This window comes from Phalaenopsis equestris, unplaced genomic scaffold (assembly GCF_001263595.1).
Source record: "Phalaenopsis equestris unplaced genomic scaffold, ASM126359v1 Scaffold000002, whole genome shotgun sequence".
Taxonomy (NCBI): Eukaryota; Viridiplantae; Streptophyta; class Magnoliopsida; order Asparagales; family Orchidaceae; genus Phalaenopsis; species Phalaenopsis equestris.
The window spans coordinates 34,887,581-34,902,023 of NW_018164444.1; the positions used below are offsets into that span (position 1 = coordinate 34,887,581).

At 36.1% G+C, this 14,443-nt stretch overlaps 1 protein-coding gene across 5 annotated transcripts; it reads right to left on the reverse strand.

Annotated features, from left to right (window-relative positions):
- Positions 1–4,132: 4,132 nt before the first annotated feature.
- On the reverse strand, positions 4,133–14,243 carry LOC110017840. 5 transcript variants are annotated; one of them, XR_002293293.1, is made up of 3 exons: positions 13,979–14,243; positions 11,553–11,594; positions 4,133–4,838 (listed from the first exon to the last, which is right to left on the reverse strand). XR_002293293.1 is itself a non-coding variant. In XM_020714968.1 (2 exons), exon 1 carries the CDS (start codon positions 14,171–14,173, stop codon positions 13,997–13,999), a length of 177 nt encoding a protein of 58 aa, XP_020570627.1. In that variant the 5' UTR covers positions 14,174–14,243; the 3' UTR covers positions 4,133–4,838; positions 13,979–13,996. The 5 variants fall into 5 exon arrangements, 3 of the variants coding, with proteins under 3 accessions (XP_020570627.1, XP_020570628.1, XP_020570626.1); XR_002293294.1 differs by lacking the exon at positions 4,133–4,838 and adding an exon at positions 9,805–11,056; XM_020714968.1 differs by lacking the exon at positions 11,553–11,594.
- Positions 14,244–14,443: the final 200 nt, after the last annotated feature.

A 14,443-nucleotide genomic window follows, 5' to 3' on the forward strand; every position in this document is an offset into this window, starting at 1 on the left:
TCTACGCCGAAGAAACTCTACACAGAGATACACCGAAGAAGATAAACTTACAAGAGAAATAAACTCAATTTCTCTTTTGCCACAAGCCACCACGAAGTAGGGAGAACAGAACAATCTTTCTCTTCTTCCTTCTTCTTTCTTCTGCCGCAAGGAACTAACTCTTATACTTCTCTTCCTCTGCCCCGAGGAAACCTTCCTCTATCCCGAGGAAACCGAAGAAGAACTCAAACCGTGACTTCTCTCAACCCAAGGAGAGCCATCCGAAGCTTTTATCACGAACAGGAAGCGGGAACTGACGTAAGCAGGAACATTTCCGCAATCGAGCGGGAGCGAGAGGAGACGCGACCTTTCACGACAAAGAAGCGGGGCGAAGCTTCGCTTCGCTTCACGACAGAGTGGTTCCCAAATAGCTGCGGCAAGAAACGAAAAAAATATGTGCCATCCAATTTCTTGATCTCTGAAATCTTCACTTCATCTGCAGTCATCATTCTTCCTCAGATCCGAACAAAGCTCTGATACCAGTTGTTGTTGTGATATCTAATACCAACAGTTGATGTGGTATATCTATAAATCAAACAGAAGAATGATCGACGAAACGAAAATAGAACGAGAAAAATCACTCTAAGAAAAACACACAGATTTACGTGGATAAACAAATTGTCTACGTCCACGGAGTTGCAGAGAATTTTACTACTTGAGGAATTTACACCAGTCGATCACCTCGACTCACAAGAGTAATCTCTCACTCTCATTTCATTGCTATTTTCTTCTCTCTCTGTTCTTCTCTCTCTTCGCCGAGATACACCGAAGAAACTCTACACTGAGATACACCGAAGAAGATAAACTTACAAGAGAAATAAACCTAATTTCTCTTCTGCCATAAGCCACCACAAAGAAGCCTAGGGAGAATAATCTTCTTCTTCTTCCTTCTTCGTCCTTCTGCCGCAAGAAACTAACTCTTGTGCTTCTCTTCCTCTGCCTTGAGGAAACCTTCCTCTATCCTGAGGAAACCGAAGAAGAACTCAAACTGTGACTTCTCTGAACCTAAGGAGAGTCGTCCGAAGCTCTTATCACGAACAGGAAGCGGGAACAGGTGTAGGCAGGAACAGTTCCACGATCGGGCAGGTGCGGGAGGAGTCGCGACCTTTCACGACAAAGGAGTGGGCCGAAGCGAAGCTTTGCTTCTCGACAGAGTGGTTCGCGAATCGCTGGCTGAAGCGAGAGTCGGGAGCGGGAGAAGGAGGCGTGGATTAGGCTCCAACTTAACAGTTATGACTACTGCCTAGTCAACTTTATCTCTTGCTCTATCGGGATATCAAAGGTAATATACACGACTCGTTTGTCTTGCTAGATTGAAAGGATCAAATGTAACACATCTTCCGTTCAGTTTGACTTTTACGATCTTGTACATTTTTCTTTACCTTGTTCCACAATTAGAGACAAGATCAAACTAATCATAATTTAACAAGAATACATTTCTTCAAACGAAGCCACAATATTCCAATTAAACAACAACTTCATGAAAAATAGATCGCTTGCTTTTTTTATTGCAAAACATTCAAGAATTCTAATATCTCTCTCTAAGCTATTACTTCGTAGAATTGAGATGAGATAATCTTTCTCGTCATTCTCTTATGGCATAAATTCATGGTGGAATGAATTTAAATATGTTAAAGAACTATTCAGTCCGATTTTTAAAGCATGATTATAGGTTAAATACCTTTTCTTTAATTATTTTAATTTTTATGTCCTCTAATATCAAAGCATTTTAATGTAGATTTTATTAAATATTTTCAAAATGATTAATATATATTTGAAATTTAATAATTAGATTCATTATTTTCTTACCTTTTATAACCAAGTAAGAAAATATTCATAATATATTTTTATAATCTTTGTGTTTTATTCGATTATTCTTTTATTTTATTTCAAAATTTAATAGTAGCAACATTATAATATTTAAAAAATTCAGGTTGAAAAAAATCCTATTTGAAAATAAAATATCACATATCATCAAATTCTAGCCATCCTCTTAGCAATAGCATCAAGGAATCAAGAGCTTCAAGCAGTGGTCTCAAACGACCTAGGTAGAGCTTATAAGAGCTACTGATAAAGAATTTAAAATAATTTATATTATGCCATAAATTAAATAAATATGAAATAAATAAATAGAAAGTTGAAAATGATGATATTTAAGAATAAAAAAATATTTTTCATAAATCAAGATATTAGGTAAAAAATATTTTTTTTAAAAAAAATATTAGGTATAAAAAAATAAATAATACGCAATCAAAATTTAAAAAATATTAATGAAATATGTTCATAATTTTTTTTTTTTAGAATAATGCATAATAAAAATAAATATTGCCATGTGGTATAGTATAAATCATCAAAATCAAATATCTTATCATACATTTTGATATTATCAAAATCAATTTTAACTTTTACCGACATGTTTGTCAAATTTTTTTTTTAAAAATTAGACAGCTTGTTAGCTTATCCAACAAGTGTCGCGTGTCTGTCCATATCCGATGTATCTCAGACATGACACGAATTTTTATAGTGAATTTTTTGTAAATAATAAATTAGATTGTAGAGAAGATGTTAAAATTATTATGTTACCATAATAATATTATCACATGTGATTAATATTTATAGTAGATAATAAAAGCATTTCTTATTATAAAATATCCTCATTAAGAAATACATTTTTCTTCTTAATTCTTTCCTTATTTCCCTTTTATTTTGCCTTTATATAGATATGATTGTCTTCACATCATAAAGATAACTAAAGAAAGATGTAGCCTCTTGTTTTTCCATCACCCTCCTCAGCAAGACGGCTGCGATTCCTAACAAGAGTAGGGCTTGCAGAAGCCATAGGATTTCAACTATGCAGTTTCATAAAAGCGCAGCTCCATGAAAGTGAAGAATCGCTGATGCTTATTCTCATTTGATTAATTAACACAATAATAAAAATGCTGTCTATTTTAGTGTGTGGTCTGCAAAAATATCAACAATCCAGCCTTCCTGATTCAATTATAATATGGAAGATTCACATTCTGCTACTGGTAATATGTTCAACAAGGGCACACAATGGAGGCAAGTTGGATTTGTTATAGCAGCAGTCTAGCCATCTTCACTTGCAAAAAAGGACTATGGAAGCATTTCGTAGCGCGTTGGATTTTTTTTTTTCTAAAAAGTTGTGTTTTTTGAAAAACACTCTTATGATCAATTTGATCTGCTTTTAAGATCTCTCATTGGCGCAATCCCCTATGGTTAGTTACTACTCTTGATTATGAGAGCACATTTGATTAAGGTTAGCCATTTAGGGTGTTAAGTGTTTAAACTCGAGCATATACTAACAACAACTATGTTATTGATTTGGAAAATTTATCATCCTTGGCTTAAAGTGGATGGTGGGCCGGGGAAATGGTGACTAAACCAATAGGGATCACATAGTTTAATCATTCCGGCATATCATGGTTAAGTTATTGGTGTACTTAGTCGTACGAGATCGTTGACTTGATATGATTGAATGATCCTCACAAGTCGTCATGGACTACTTCGTCCAAGAGGACATTGAATGTTTATCAAAGTTGACACGTTCAAGTCAACCTTAAAATATGTAAAATAATAAATTATAGGGACATTTACATACATACCACCCAATTCTTATGAATTTATCCACCTCACATCAAAACTTTCATATTTACAAGTACCATATGAAAAATATCACTAATTATCACTTTTTAATAATTAAATCTATCTTTTTATCGATAGATAAAGTGCTATGTGTGTAAAAATGAAACTTTAGTTGTGAGATAAGTAAATTCATGAGAATTGTGTAATTTTCCCTAAATTATAATGAAAGTGAGGATCTAATTCATGAAATCACTTGTAAGAAAAATTAAAAGACACGATGCACGAAAAATATTGCACTTGATTTTTTTCTTATTGAAAAATATTCAAGTATTCTAATTTTTCTCTCTAATCTATCGCTTCATAGAATTAAGATGATCATACACACTGTCTTCATTCTCTTATGACATCCAATGTCATGATGGAATGAAAGCAAAATATATTAGAGGGGATCCTAACCTTTTTATTTATATCATTACATAACCTTCTATCATTTGTTAATATCAATAAACATAACATTGAGGGAAAAAATCCCATGCACTATGAAATACTTCCTTAGTCCTTCCTTGCATGTAAAGATGGCTAGACTGTTGTAATAAGGCATCAAGTTTGCTTCCATTGTATGCTCTTGAACATATTATTTGAGGCAGAACGTGAATCAACCATATTATAATTGGATCAGGAAGCCTGCATTGCTGATATGTTTGCAAGCCACACATTAATATTTATAGAATTTGATTATTCTATTATTTAATCAGTTTTTAGTGGTTACTGACTAAAATGGCTGGGACTGTTTTATGCCGCATTCGGCGGGCATCGGAAACCAGTATGCAGAAAACTGGCCAGGTGTGGGCTGCTCTCTTCAAGTAGGTTTTGAAACTTCTAATATGTTCTTTTGTTCAATAATATTAAACCAAAACTTGTAGATGCTTTAGTAGCAATGTGGCCTAAATCCATTATATTACAAAATTATCCTCTTTCAAAAGAACTGCTTTCATGTTTATCACCAAGGGTCATAGAAGAAAATAATGGAGGTGCATTTGAGTTGACAAACATGTCTTTGTTTATAGATGATCTTCATTTCCTGCCGGCCGACACTCATTTGTTGTCTCCAGTAAGAGTGATAAGATATGAACTGTCGATTAGTAATAGGGATACTGTGCTTTCATAAGGCTGCATGGTTGAACACTTCAGTGATTCTGCAAGTCCTATTCTTGTTAGTTTGGGAATAACTAATCTAAGGCTTACCAAGTAATTCATGTTCTATTCGTTCAATAAGCTTGCGAGCTAAAAACAACTTTTTTGAGCTCGATTTTTAAATGGGCCAAACACAATAGAACATTTGTTTTGGCTACAAATAATTAAATAATAATATTAAAATATTTACCTATTGATTTTTTTATGTTTTTTTAAACAAATATTAAATTTTCGTATTTTTCAAGTCATTGGTGCTAATTTGGAGTAAAAAACGAATTCAAATCAAGCCTGATATGAACATAATATTCACGAGACATTTCACCCATAAACCTATTTTGGAAAAATAAAATTAAAAAATTGAATGAACCAAACACGAACAAGCTCAGGGCTCTCTCAAATTTGACTCATTTACACCCTTAAATTGGACAAAGCTTATCAATATATAACTATACTTAAAATAAATTTTAGTGGAAAATAAAATGAAAATTAATTTAAATATTGATTTGAAGCTACTACTTTAAATATGATTTATGATAAACATGGGTCAATATCATCTTTGAACACAGGCCATCCAGCGGGCCAGTTAATACTTTTTTAAGGGTGAACTAGAGCCATAACGTAGAAACATAGGCCATGCTAACTCCAAAGCTAGAATGTTATATGGGTTTGTTGATACATTTTTAAAGGCAAATTGCATCAATGTCATACGAACACGAGCCTTAATTGCCGCCAAACTCAATTTGTCTAATAAGTCAATTAATTTTTTTTCAATGGAAAATTGGAGCCAGTTCATAGAAGCATAGGTCTTTATCTTCTTCAAATCTAAATCATCCAATAAATATCGTCAACAGCAGACAAAACCAAAGCTTTATCATCACGAGCACAAATGTTGATTACCCATGTCCCCTAAACTCTCGCCAAATGAATTTTCATCCGATACAGAAAAAAAATTAGAGCCTAAAGAGAACTACAAACACCCTCCTTCCCACATGAGGATAAGAAATATGAGATAAACTTTTGAGCAAATTCAAATATTTCTAAAAAAACCATCACACTGCACAAAAATGCTAGTGTAAAACCACAGAGCAGACATACAAACATAGTATTAATCAACGCCAATCTTCCTCCTCAACATCAAGAGTACAGTTCTACAAATCACTTTCACTTCGAACCCCTCTTTTGAGTCAAGGGGGATCTAGAAACCTGAATAAAAGGCATGCCCTCAAGATCAGTTGCAGCTCAACAGTATGATCGGTAAATCCTTTGCAGAAGCGTTGACGAAATTCTTTGCATGTACGTTGAGACCACAACTTTATATTCTCCTCTTTAAAAGCTAATACCTCAGTTGGAAATGTTGCAAAATCTCCACACTTTAATTAAGGATTGTCTGCCTCCCTCCGTTCTTCTCGAGTATCCACAATACTCAATGTTGCTAAGAAAGATCAACCGCCATGGAGGATATTTCTTCTATGCACTTCGCTAACTGATTTACCAATAACAATATGTGTACTGTATGTGAGTTGTTCATATTCTTGTGCTCGCCAGAGATGTGGTCGATATTTGCAAGTTCAGATTTTCATGCCCTAAAAAAAAGAGTTCTTCTTCAAATAGTATCATATCAATATCGCCTCATTAGAATTCTTGTACTTCTGCTAATTCTCAAGGGGAAAAAATTTGCTAGAAGTATGACTGTGCTAAGAATCCAATGAATCTAACTTGTGTCACCTCCTTTCGTGACACCTTTTAAATCTATTGGATCATTAGAATGGGGTCGGTATGGCAACCCTATCAAAGTCATACTATACCAGACTTACCCCGCACTTAGATACTAGGTTGACGCACTTTTCGTTAGATGGTGTGCTAGGCTAGGATTTAGAGTGCTAGTTAGTCTTTTTGATGCATGACTATTGTTCTCTGTTCGATTGATTGCCCTAGCTAGGTATCTTTATTTTGCATTGTGTTTGTGGTGTGACTGTATGCTGCATATGTGTGATAATATGTTAGGGTGTTTTTCTGCAGGGAGTCATGTCTATTTATGAACACACACAAATACTGTTGTCGGGGGAGCAAGTAATGATTTCTGACCCTTTTGCTTGCAGGTGCTATTAGCTCCCCCAATTTTAAGGCATGACTCATGATACGTTATTTGCATGTGGCTTTCCCGCTGACACTTGTTTTCATGCAAGATTGAGTCTTTTACTTTCCTATGTACTTTTTAGATTCTAGAAGAGTCTTGTAGCAAAAATAAAATACGGGCACGGATTCCGAGACATTTAGCGCGGGAACCACGTGGAGGAGACCAGGAGCAGATGCTCGTGCCCCGTATCTTAATTCTACATTTTATATTGATGTACCCCTTTTATTTTCTGGGATATGTTGCCGACCCAACGGCACCGACCTGTTTATTATTTTAATTTGGCTTATTTTTTGTTTTTTGCATCATGTTGCATGAATGCACTTGCATATGTTTTCCTCGTTTCTTTCTGTGGTTTATCTGAGATTTCACGATATAATATAGGCTCTTTAGGACTTAAAATCCAAAATTTTCAACTTAAAAATTTTAAATAAAATATTCAAAATAATTAAAGTTTAGGATTAAAATATTCAGGATTTAAAAATTGCAACATTTACTTTCTTGCATATATTAATGGGGCATCCACAATACTTAAGGACCGCTCTAGATAACTGCATTCATATTTGCATGTCCCGAGGAGGAGCCCTCGTGCTTCTTCAATTTGACTGACCCAACATACCTTTTATAAGTGGTTGTCTAGTGCGCCTAGGGTGTTAGAAGGCTCCCCGACCCAGACGAGGTATAAGTCCTTTTGTTGGGAGCGTTTCCAGCTTTGTAGCTGAACCTCCACTTTCTTTTCTGTCCTGAGGCACCTCGCCACTTCGACGGGTATAAGTCTCACATCTTGAAGTTCCAGCCGATAGTCATAGGATAGAGTTTCGTTCCTTTGACCTTAGGACTAGCGGGGTTCCCGTGGACGACGCAATCACGGATTGCTGACCGGGGATCCCAGGTTGTGTTGGGTCGACTGCCATCACGACCAGGTAAATCTAGGGTCCTAGTGGCTTGGGATGACGGGTATGTGGTGCCCCGACCCAGTTACCTCTACCTCTTAGGACCACTCTTCCCTACTTTTTGACCACCTCCGTTGAGCCTTATCTCTTCTTTTGGCTTCATCGGAATCATCCCGACGGCCTGATGACTGATGAGTTGTCGTCCGTTTGGGATACGACGATTTGTCCTCTGCCCTTACGGTTCGGATGTGCTTTGACGTATCGGGACTTCCCGTTGGGATGATATATTAGGATTATACGGTTATTTCATAGGTTCTGTATGCTGATGAGTACGCTATCCATATGGGGACTACGAGAGACTCACTTCTCGCCCTGTGGCTTAGCGAGAGCTTTGAAGCATCAGGACATTCCCTCTGGGAGATAACCTCCCTTGAAGAGTCTGTGCTAGTTGTCATTTTTCAGGTAAGTAAAACCCCTTTGGATCAAGAGTTTTCTTGGGCAACCCCCAAGATTTAATTAACTAAGTGGGATGCGCCCCCTTAGGAGCACTCATGGCCCGAGAACAGACACCTACACCTGAATCTTTGGTTATAGATATCCTACGTAGGTATTCTTTTGCGGATATCGGTTTAAGGTGCTTTCGCCCGATCTTGTTTGTGTGGGCATTCTTAACCTATCATTGCGAGATTTACCGCACGTAAGCTCTCCACGTTTTGTGTTTTCTCTTATCTGAAGTTTTGTCGTATGTCAGGTTCCTCTCTTCTTCAGGCCATCTATATGACCCGAAAGAGAGATTTATTCGGAAAAGAAAAGTATACGACGATCGACGGGCTGACGACTCCTTCTAAAATAAAAGAGAAAAAAGAACGAAAACACATGCAGTTCATTTTTATGTGGTCAGTCTTGCCAAAATTTCAGCAGGTTACCTGCTGACCGAACTTTGATTTTGATCTTCCTCTGTTTAAGTTTTTGTTCTGTGATTTCCCTCTGTAATCAACAATCAGTGCCGAACTCGAATTTGAGGTCTAGTCAGAATATTTTATGCGCACATCCTCAGTTAAAATCAAATCACGAATATCATCATATTTTAGTTTGAATTTACCTGCAGAACTGCTAACTGGCTAACTGTCATCTTCATGGTCATCTTCATGGCTTCCAAGTTATTTGGCAATGGTACCAATAATATCAGCGCACGTATCTCATTATTAAAATAAATTTCAATAGACGACAATTGATTTGTGATAGTATTGAAATCATTCAGGTGTTGAATAACAGACACACATTCCGTCATCTTCATGTTGAATAACTTTTTCATCAAATGCACATTGTTATTCATCGATGGCTTTTCATATAAACCTGAAAAAGTCATCATGAGATCTGCAGTAGTCTTTACTTGATGACGTTGTGGGCAACGGATCTCGACAGGGTCAATCGAATAACCCTCAGAACCTGTCAATCCAACAGATTTCATTCCGCCTCGTCCATCTTTTTCGGTTGTTTTCCCAGTAATGGAAGCTGAAATTTCTTCTCATAGAGGTAGTCCTCTATCTGCATCGTCCAGTAATCAAAATTCATGTCATCAAACTTCTCGATCTCTGAAACCTTCATTTTGTTCTTGCCCATCGTTTTTCCTTAGATTCAAAATCATGACTTTGATACCAATTGTTATAAAAAAACAACGGCAATAAAGTGAAAAAATCGGATCGAAAAATTGCAAACCAGAAAATAACACAGATTTACGTGGTTCGGCTAATTTGCCTACGTTCACGGAGTTGCAGAGGATTTTAGTACTTCAAGAAATTACACCGTCGAGGGTCTCCAAGTTTATAAGAAAAAACTCACTTTCTCTTTCTCTCTTCCTTTCTCTCTCTTAGCTTTGAAGAGGAATTGGCTTAGCAATTATGACAGGCCGAAATAGGTTATTTAAAGAAGAGGGAGAGAGGTAGGTGGAGAGAGATAGGTGGGAGAGAGGTATGTGAGACGCGATAGGTGAGGTACATAAGTCACAAACTCCATATATTTAACAGTGACAGTCGAATAACATAGGCATTATCATTTGTTTTAGCAGAGATAGGAAAAGACCCAAATTTCTTGGTTTCAATTTAGAATAATGCCGACTTGAAAGAGCTCTTTGCGCAGATGAACCATAATCAAATCTCTTACATTAAATTCTTTATGCTTGCAGTGTTTATCAGCTTGTGACTTGTACTTTGCAACATTGGCGATAAGCTTTCGATGAACGTCTTGAAGCACGGTAGTGAAGCCGATTGCTAACTGACTAGCAGCTTTATGGTTTGGTTTTGGTATAATAGCCAAATCAACTATATGGTTGGGAGCCTTAGTATAAACAATGTCAAATTGAGCCCGACTCGTAGAATGGTTCACCATAGAATTAACTTAAGGCTTCATCCCATCTCTTTGTTTGTTTTCCCACCAGATATCTAATCATATTTGCAAGTGTTCTATTGGTGACCTCCGTTTGGCCATCGGTTTGTGGATGATAAGCAAAACTCAACTTGAGATTGATTTGAAATTACTTCAAAAGTTCTCTCCAAAAATAGCTCACGGATTAGAAATCACAGTCAGAGATCAAGCTTTGAGGTATGCCATGCAATCGAACTATGTCTTTGAAAAAGATTCTCGCCACATTAAGTGCGTCAAATGTTTTCTTGCAAGCAAAAAAATGTGACATTTTGGAAAAAATTATCTACAATCACCATCACAAAAATCCATCCCATGGTTTATTTTCGGCAGCCCCAAAACAAAATCAAGACTTAAGACTTCTCAAATTGAATCTGGAATTGGTAACGGGTTGTATAGACCAATGTTTTGTGATGATCCTTTGTAAGTTTGGCATTTATGACAACATTCCACATATCTTGATGCATCCCGTTAGAGCTTAGGCAAAAAGAAGCGAGCTTGCAATAAATGATAAGGTTTTATCTCTTCCAATGTGAGCTGCTAGACCACCACCTTGGAGTTCTCGAATTAGCCGCATTCTCAGTGAGGTATTTGGTATACATAGCTGATTTCCTTTAAATAAATAACCCTTTTGGAGAGAAAAATCTATAATTGGCTAACCTGAATTGCATTTGTTCCACGGTTTAGCAAATCTGAATCATCCACATATAAACCTTTGATAGATTCCATACCAGTGATACTAGTTTGCAGGGACACTAGGAGGTTGGCTCGTCTACTCAAAGCATCAACAACTTTGTTAGTCATTTCAGATTTTTGTGTTAGAATAAAACTAAACTTTTTGTAAAAAGACTATATATCGCATGTTTATTCGATTCAATGTTTTCTGACTTTGGTAAAATTGCAGAGATCGATGATCACTAAATAAAATGAATTCTTGATGAAAAAGATAGCGCTCCCAATGTTTTAATGCTCTTATGACAACAAATAATTCTAGTTCATATGTGGAATTCTGGTTCCACCTTCACCTTCTGCTACGGCGGTTGTTTTTTTAAGAAGAACATGCTTCACAAAAAACAACAAAAACCCTACAAATCATAATTTTCTTAAATCTTTGTCTGAACATATAAAAAATGGGAGCACTAGAGAGAAGAATGTATCCCCTCACCTTTGCAAAAAGATTAAAGGGCCATAAAATAGTTACAACATCAAATAACAATAAACATTCGATAGAAGACCTCAAGTCCATTCCATAAAGCAAATTTTCATACCTGATATCAATGTGTTTATCATTTGTCAAAGTCCAGCCAACACTGCATATTTTAATGCCAGATGCAAATGTGATCAGCTTTCGTCAAAGTAAAATAATTTACATATTCAATGATCCAGACCACCTAGGTCAAATTTGATTATTTGCATTCATTATCCAGTTGTTCTCAACTTTGCAAAATATAAATAAAAATTGAAAGACTAAATCTGCACACATATTTATCTAAATCAGGTTAATTAAATCATCATTATGAGTGAACCGGATTTGCTAAATTATTAATCTTAATTCTCTCATCCGCCAAAGCGTACATATTAAGGCGGTGTTTGGCTGCACATCAAATTTACCATTAATAGGATTTATGTGATATGATAAATCCGGATTACACAAATGACCAGAGGAGCTCGCGCGAAGACGGGATAAATATGTTTCACAATCGAGAAAAAAGTAACAGAACAAGATAAAATTTGATTTAATGAGTGTATTGGATTTTTTTTTTTTTCAGTGTTTGGCAGGCTTTAAGTTTAAGTTAAATTCATGACAAAATCCGATAATAAGTATGCTACCAAACACCCCCTAAGTTAAATCTTATTTGAAATAGCAATAAAACTGTCATATACTTTCGTATACTGTAGCTTTTGTAAGCAACCAAAAGTCATCCTCATCTTGAACAGAAATAAATTCAGAAAAGAAAAAAAAATGTGATTTTGTGTATTCATTTATAATAAGAATGTACAATAATTGTAAGGAAAATACAGGACATCCATTTCTTTTTAATAACAAAAAAAGACTAATCATGTAAAGACTTTAATTTTTTTTATAAATTTATTTTACAAATATCTTAACTCCTAAAATAAAAAAATATCTTCCATCTACATCTAAATTTTGTTCTTTTTTGATCATCTTCTTTTTATTTTTCCACGAACGAGGGAAATGGATAAAGAAAACCTTAAACATCTCATGCACCATAATGCTTTGTGATGTGTGCTAGAAAATTCGTGGCAGTAGAGTAATCGATTATCGTCTTAGCGTTGCACGAGGATTCAACATACACTCAGATAAAAATGAATTGAGCTGTGATCACACCAGAAGTTTTACGTGGAAAACCCGTAAAAATTGAAAAACCACGGGGTCTGACCCAGTTGTAAAAATCCACTATAAGTTGATGATTACAGATGCCCCTTGTCCCATAGAAGAGAAAGGGTTACTAGCTTTCCACGTTACAACGTCGACTAATGATATCTAGTAAGTGGTGGTTGACGGAGGTCAGCGGTGATCAACGGGGGTCAACGGCGGTGGCTGATGGTGGCCGACAGTGGTCGACAGAGGTCGGCGGTCGTTGTCGACGGTCAGTGGTGGTAGACGGCGATCGACGATGGTGAGGATGATCTTGGACCTGAGCTCCTTCTCAAAACCTCAAGCTCTCTCTTAAGCCTCCTCCTTTCATGTGAGGGGTGAGGCTCTAATAGATCCCAAGGAACACTTTCTAGTAATACTAAATCAAATCCAAAAGAACATAATAAAGAGCAGGTAAAAGTCGTTCAACTTAGAAGTGGAAAAGAGGTGGAAGGTAGGGTTCAAAAAGAAATTGAAGTTGAGAGAGAAGAAATTGAAGAATCAAAAGAGGACACTCCTTCGATCCGATTATAAACTTGCTAGATTTGCCATCCGTTTGACCTTTCAAATGCCTTCGAAAATCCTCCAATAGTAGTTCGAGCTGATCAGTTTGACTATAATTTTGCTGAAATCGGAGCTCCGGATGACTTTTAATCGAAATTTGAATGTCTCTTGTTCAAAAAATTACACTGAAATTCATGCTGGCTGATTAAAATTTGTTGGTAGCATATCACTTTGTAACATGGAATACCCATCACACACTCTCCAGACAGCTTCCCATTTTTCATCATTGTAAAAATGACAGATTTTACGCACTTCCAAAGGACCACCCATCTTATTCAGCTGCTGTACCTACACTATTAACTACAGACAAAAAAAAAAAAAAACCGGCACTTGCACTGTATGACTAGTCTCAAGTCTTCCTGACTTATTTCAGTTAATCTTCTTCCAGAATCAAATCAAGTCTTTGAGGAAACGGCTCAGAATTATTGCATGTAAATCAATCGATGATATTAATGGCTTTATCCACTAGCATGATCACGATTTTTTATCAAATTATTTCTTGCTTTTGTTTAGATGCTAAGTCAAATGTAAACAGACGGCTAAGAATCTCAGATTAAAACATGCACATTAAAGGCCATCTTATTAGTTGCTGAAGAATATCAAATCTCCAGAAAAACCTCATTACAGAGCTATTACAAAATTTATAACAACAACAGATCCAAATCACACAAAATTCGATAGGCCTAAATCTGCAAAAGTAAAATTTAAAAACAGTAAACAAAAGAGAAGCGGGAGATAGATCATATTTACACCGATACGGCAAGAGATTCATTGAGCCGACGCCGCGGGGTTCCGGCGAGGCATGGAGGTGAAGGATAAACTCCGCAAAATAAAGAAGCGCAAGCGGCGCAGGAAGGGGGCCTCGTTAAGAAAATGCTCTAGAACCCTAGCCACAAGTGCCGTGCACTCCTCAAGCAGCTGCGCAAGAATTGCCACCAGAATCATCTTCGACAAACCCTAACCCTAGATGAAATTCCTCCTGCAGCGCTTTAATACAAGATACGTTTCAGGACTGATGGCGCCAACTTCCAACTCTGGGAAGGGTTCTTGCCATTTATATAATATTATTTTATATATAATATATATTTAAAAAAAATGAATTTTTTATTAATATTTAATCATCCTTAAAATTTAATTTATGTATTAGATGCTAAAAATAAATTAATATTATGTGGTACTTAAAAACAATCAAACTACATATACCGTATTTAAACT